At 39.4% G+C, this 5,833-nt stretch overlaps 1 protein-coding gene across 1 annotated transcript; it reads left to right on the forward strand.

The window, feature by feature from the left end:
• Window positions 1-935: 935 nt before the first annotated feature.
• LOC114688707 (olfactory receptor 52N2-like) lies at window positions 936-1,891 on the forward strand. The gene is given in 2 exon segments (XM_028863244.1): window positions 936-1,293; window positions 1,296-1,891. Coding segments are annotated over 2 exon segments (954 nt in total).
• Window positions 1,892-5,833: the final 3,942 nt, after the last annotated feature.

Below are 5,833 nucleotides of genomic sequence, written 5' to 3' on the forward strand. Positions count from 1 at the left end.
TTTTCTTATTTGAAATATATTTTAGTGCCTTTAATAGTGCTGAAATAACTGTAGAACACTATGGAGCCCAGAAACCTGACATGGAAATTTGAGACAAAAATCCCTGTACTGTAGAAAGCAAAGGAAAAACTGGGTTTGATTTGTCTGTGATGTGATTGGGCATTGTGGGTAGATTACTCACTATGATTGAGAGACAGTGTAGATTCCTGCGCTTGTTGATTAGTTCTAAGTTTCGAGCAGAATGCAGACCCAACAGTTTAAATCTCTCCAAATATCCTGGCCCCCTCCTTTTTTTTTAATGTGGCTTTTGTACCCTCTGGCTATGTTAGGATTGAGACATGTAAGGTACATTCCAAATACACAGACAAATTCTCTTCAGAAATTCTAGTGGCTAATAGCTTTGTAACCTTTAAGTAATAGCAGCCTTTCAGGAAATCTGGTAAGATTCCCCTGGATTCCATTCCAGATTTAAAGATATGTCTGTCCCCCCTGCTCTGACACATGGGGACAGATTTCAACTGCTTGGAGGTCATAGAATCTAGCATTTCTTTTTGTAATATGGTGCTCAATAATAACAATAATGATTACTGCTTGTATTCCTGGAATATTCCTTATTCATAGTCTTAGCATGTTGTATAAAATTATCCTTTTCCATAATCTTGTCAACGCTGAGTTTGATGCACTTGTTACATCATTGTAGAGAGTTAAAGGTGAACCATAAATTGGTTAATCAACTAGTCACCATCATACACCATGTCAAGTGAAAAGTGGCAGGAGACTATGAAACTACATAGAATGACTGCAAACCTTTTTAATGATTTCACTTTAATGCTATTGTTTGTTTTCTAAGCCCTCTACTTACCTTTTATTTATATACTTTCCCAGAAAACTGACATTATTGTTGGGTATAAAATGCTCTCATCCTGCCAGCCATTATGTCTGGAGCCAACAGCTCCAGCCTGACCCCTGAATTCTTTATCCTGAATGGTGTTCCCGGGCTGGAAGCTGCACATGTCTGGATCTCTCTGCCATTCTGCTTCATGTACATGATTGCTGTTGTGGGGAACTGTGGGCTTATCTACCTCATTGGCCATGAGGAGGCACTGCACCGGCCCATGTACTACTTCTTGGCCTTACTCTCCTTCACTGATGTCACCTTGTGTACCACCACTGTACCCAATATGCTGTGTATATTCTGGTTCAACTTCAAGGAGATTGGATTCAATTCTTGCTTGGTCCAGATGTTCTTTGTCCATATGTTGACTGGAATGGAATCTGGTGTGCTCATGCTCATGGCCTGGACCGTTATGTAGCTATCTGCTATCCTCTTCGTTATACCACCATCCTCACCAACCCTGTGATTGCCAAGGCTGGTCTTGCTACTTTCTTGAGGAGTGTGATGCTCATCTTTCCATTTACTGTCCTCACCAAGCGCTTGCCCTATTGCCGAGGCACCCTTATTCCCCACACTTACTGTGATCACATGTCTGTGGCCAAGGTATCCTGTGGCAATGCCAAGGTCAATGCAATCTATGGCCTTATGGTGGCTCTACTGATTGGTGTGTTCGACATTTGCTGTATCTCTGTGTCTTACACTATGATACTTCGAGCAGTGGTGAGTCTGTCCTCTTCAGATGCTCGTCACAAAGCCTTCAGCACCTGTACATCTCACATCTGTGCTATTGTGATTACATATGTGCCTGCCTTTTTTACTTTCTTCACTCACCGTTTTGGAGGACACACTATTCCCCATCACATCCACATCATAGTAGCCAACCTCTACCTGCTACTGCCCCCGACCATGAATCCAATTGTTTATGGTGTCAAGACCAAGCAGATTCGGGAAAGTGTAATCAAATTTTTACTCGGAGACAAAATGGGCATTACCTAAAACAAATGCATTTTAAGACCAGTTGCAGCTGCTTGTGATGAGGAAAATAGTGGAGCAAAATGTCATAAAAGACGACTGAAATAGTATTAATTCATCTAATATGTAAATGTGCTGAAGCCTTTGCAATCATAGCTTATGAAATATTCTTTGTAAGGAAAGTTCTGCCAAGGTATAGAATGTAGAAATTAGTATGCAATGTACTCATTCTTTATAATTTTATTATGTTTACAAAATTGTGTATAGATAGAAATTATGAAAATATAATGAAATGATGGGTGTTGGCTAAATGTCAATCAGTTTTCTGTATTTAAAAGATAGGTTTGTGGAAATTTGAGACAATCTTGTCCTCTCCACTAAGGGGCAAACTCTACTTAGATCAAGTACATTGCTGATGTAGAAAACATGGGTTCATTGTTGCAGTGTATATAAGACAAACTGTATTTTGATATTGTTGTGGAGTACCCCAATTCTAATTATTTGTTAACTTTGTAAATACTCTCTAAGCGTGCCTGAGCTGACCTACCCTGGTAATCAGATTGGTGAATACCCTAACTGTCATCATAGAGCCTTCATCCAGTAACTGGTGGTGAAAGCAGATGCAGAGATCCACAGCCAAGCATCAGGCTGAGCTCCAGAAGTCCAGTTGAAGAGAGGGAAGAGGGATTCTATGAGCAAGGGGCATCAAGATCAGATGGGGAAACTTACAGATACAACCCAACCAAGCTAGTGGGAACTCATGAACTCTAGACCAACAGATGTGAAGCATGCATGGAACTGGACTAGGCCTTCTACATAAGCGAGAGACAGTTGTGTAGCTTGGTCTGTTTAAGGGGCCCCTGGCAGTGGGAATAGGATCCATCCCTGGTGCATGAACTGGCTTTTTGGAGCCCAATACCTATGTTGGGACACTTTGCACAGCCTTAGTGCAGGAGGAAGGGCTTGGACCTGCCTCTACTGAATGTACCAGGCTCTGTTGACTCCCCATGGGAGGTCTTACCTTTTCAGAGGAGGGGATGTGGGGATGGGCTGGTGGGGGAAGCTGGGGAAGGAGCAGGAGGAGGGATGAGAGGGAGATCTGTGGTTGGCATGCAAAATGAATAAAAATTTTCTTAATAATAAATAAATAAATACTCTCTAGTTTTTTTAAATGACCAAGAGATCTATTCTTCCCTGAACATTCATTTTCTAAGCTTCATGGAAAATGGATCTATGAGACTTAATTCCATTATTGATTAAGAAGGTAAAATCATCAGGTTACTACAGTATTTGATATTATTTCACTAATTCACTCATTTTTGAGACACAAAATACTATTAACTAACACTATTAACTATAAACTGGATCTAATTTGAGGAATACAGAGCTGAATGTCAAATAATTCAAAATTGCAAGGCACTGAGAATAGACATACTGGCCAGGGTAATGTGATGAAACAGACATGAAAAAAGGAGAAGAGAGCATTAAAAATGGATGCAATCTTGAAGAAGGACATTTTAGTGGACAACTATTAGAGAGGATATTTCATTGGTTTTGGATTCAGTTAGTCTGAAGGTTAAATTCTTTGATTTCTAAGGATTAGACATTGTCCTGTTAATGAATTCCTGAAAAATGTCAACTTCTCTACTTTTTTCAAATATGGCAAAAGCTTACCAATAAAATGTATCTGAATAATTAAATATGCCAGTTCTTAAAGAAATAACACAACATGGTCTCTGGTATATCCTAATCATTTAATTAATTGTGCTATTATATATGAGCTGTTACTTTCAACTCAGACTCATTGTGAACATCAGTGTCTAATGAGAAATCTTTCCTCAGTAGAGGACTGGTTTTCATTCTTTTTGTCTCTTCCTCTCTCTCTCTCTCTCTCTCTCTCTCTCTCTCTCTCTCTCTCTCTATATATATATATATATATATATATATATATATATAAAATAATGAGTTAATTTATATCAATTAATAATTTATTTTATTGGTGTTTGAAGACAGGGTGTCTCTGTATTACAGCCCTGGCTGTCCTGGAACTACTGTGTAGACCAGACAGGCCTTGAACTCACAGAGATCCGCCTACCTCTGCCTCCCCAAGTGCTAGGATTAAAAGGCACATGCCACCATCACCTAGCAGGATCAGTTTTCAATGACTGAGCTTTTGTTGGTTTCTCACAAGCATGCTAGTATAGACCAAACACTTTTATTTCTTTTTCTCTAAATTTTTCGATACAATATATGCTGATTATATTCTTCCCTTCTCCCAACTTTTTCTAGATCCTCCTTACCTCCCTAGCCACCCAACTTCACGTTCTTTCTCTCTCTTAAAAGAAAAAACAAAAAAACAAATAGACCAACTAACAACAACAAAACCAAAAACAATAAGACAAAATATACCAAAACAAAAAAAAATACACAAAAAACATAGAGTCCATTTTTGTTGGCTAACTCTCCTGGGCATGGGCTTATCTTGGAGTGGTGGTTGATATACACAGTGACATTCTATTGGAGAAAATTGATTTTTCCCTTTCCCAACAGGCATCAATTGCAAATAGCCCTTTGGTTATGGGTGGAATACTGGGTCTACTTTCCTTTTTCAGTAGCTGGATTTGTCTGGTTGGAACCTGTGCAGGTCTTGTATATGCTGTCACATTCTCTGTGTGTTTTTATGTGTATCAGTCCTGCTGTGTCCACAACAACACTGTTTCCCTTGAATTCATCCACCCCTCTTCTGCATAGATTCTGAGCCTTGACAGGGAAGGTGTGGTGAAAGACCTGCTATTTAAGATTGATTGCTCCAAAGTCATTCAACATTCTGCACGTTGCCTAACTATTGTTTCTCTGTGTTAATGCCCATCTACTGCAAGAGGAAGCCTTTCTGATCAGCATTAGGTTTTTGTTCTTGTTTGTTTGCTTTGCTGATTTTATGTTCTCTATGTGCCTGTCTCTACTCTTTACTGAGACAGGTAAATGATTAAAAACTGTACTGAATTCTACTAGAAAGAGACGTCTTGAGATGACTATAATTACAACTAAGTGAATGCTGATTGTTATTTATAAGAGGCAGTGAGTGAAGGTTTTAACGAGAAGTGGGCTATGAGATGACTCTATGTAAGTACTTACGGAGTAGAGAAGATAGCAGTATGTGTTAAATGTTAAGGGTAAGGAAACATTTTCAGTTATAAAGCTTCCGAAAGTAGAGGAACAAAAGCATGACAAGAAAGGCAGTAGAAATCTGTCAGGGAAGTTCTGGAAATGTTTCTTCACAGACACCAGACACAGCTCCGCCCTTCACCTTTGAATTAACAAGTTTTCAGAAAAACATTTAATCCTAATCTGTTGCCAAGTAGACAGTGTCTTTGATGGTCAGATTTCCACATAGCCTCTGCCTCCTGAGTCCTCAGTTCATCTCCCTATGTCTCCTCATCTTTTTTCTGCTTTCCAAAAAAACAAACAAACAAACAAAAATCACAATTACCCCAGTTTCTACTAGTGTTCTAATTGTACCCTTACAGGTTCTTCTCAGGACTCAGAGTATCCGTGGAGAGTGAAGCCTCTCCATGTTTTCCTCTGGAATTTCTTTCAAGATATAAACATTCTCAGGAGCATAACAACCACAATAACAGCAAAACATATGTTTTCCAGATAATATATTTAAATATATGCTCATTTGATCCTACAAGCAGATTTGAAAATGACAATAATTTGTACACATTTTAAGCAAACTGAGGCACCAGGATTGTGGGAGCCCGTTTTCAGATTCCTCATGGCTTTACTCAGCAGGTCCTCATTGAGAGAATGATTAGGACCATGGGCCTGAGTGCAGGTGTCTGAGATGGTCTGCACTTGGCTGTGCTGGGAGGAGGTCTTTGCTCCACCCTTAGCTTATCTATAAATATTCTGGGGCAGAGACAGTCAGGGCTCCTTGGAATAGGTTCCAGACCCTCTTGAGGC

This window comes from Peromyscus leucopus, chromosome 1 (genome assembly GCF_004664715.2).
Source record: "Peromyscus leucopus breed LL Stock chromosome 1, UCI_PerLeu_2.1, whole genome shotgun sequence".
Classification (NCBI taxonomy): Eukaryota; Metazoa; Chordata; class Mammalia; order Rodentia; family Cricetidae; genus Peromyscus; species Peromyscus leucopus.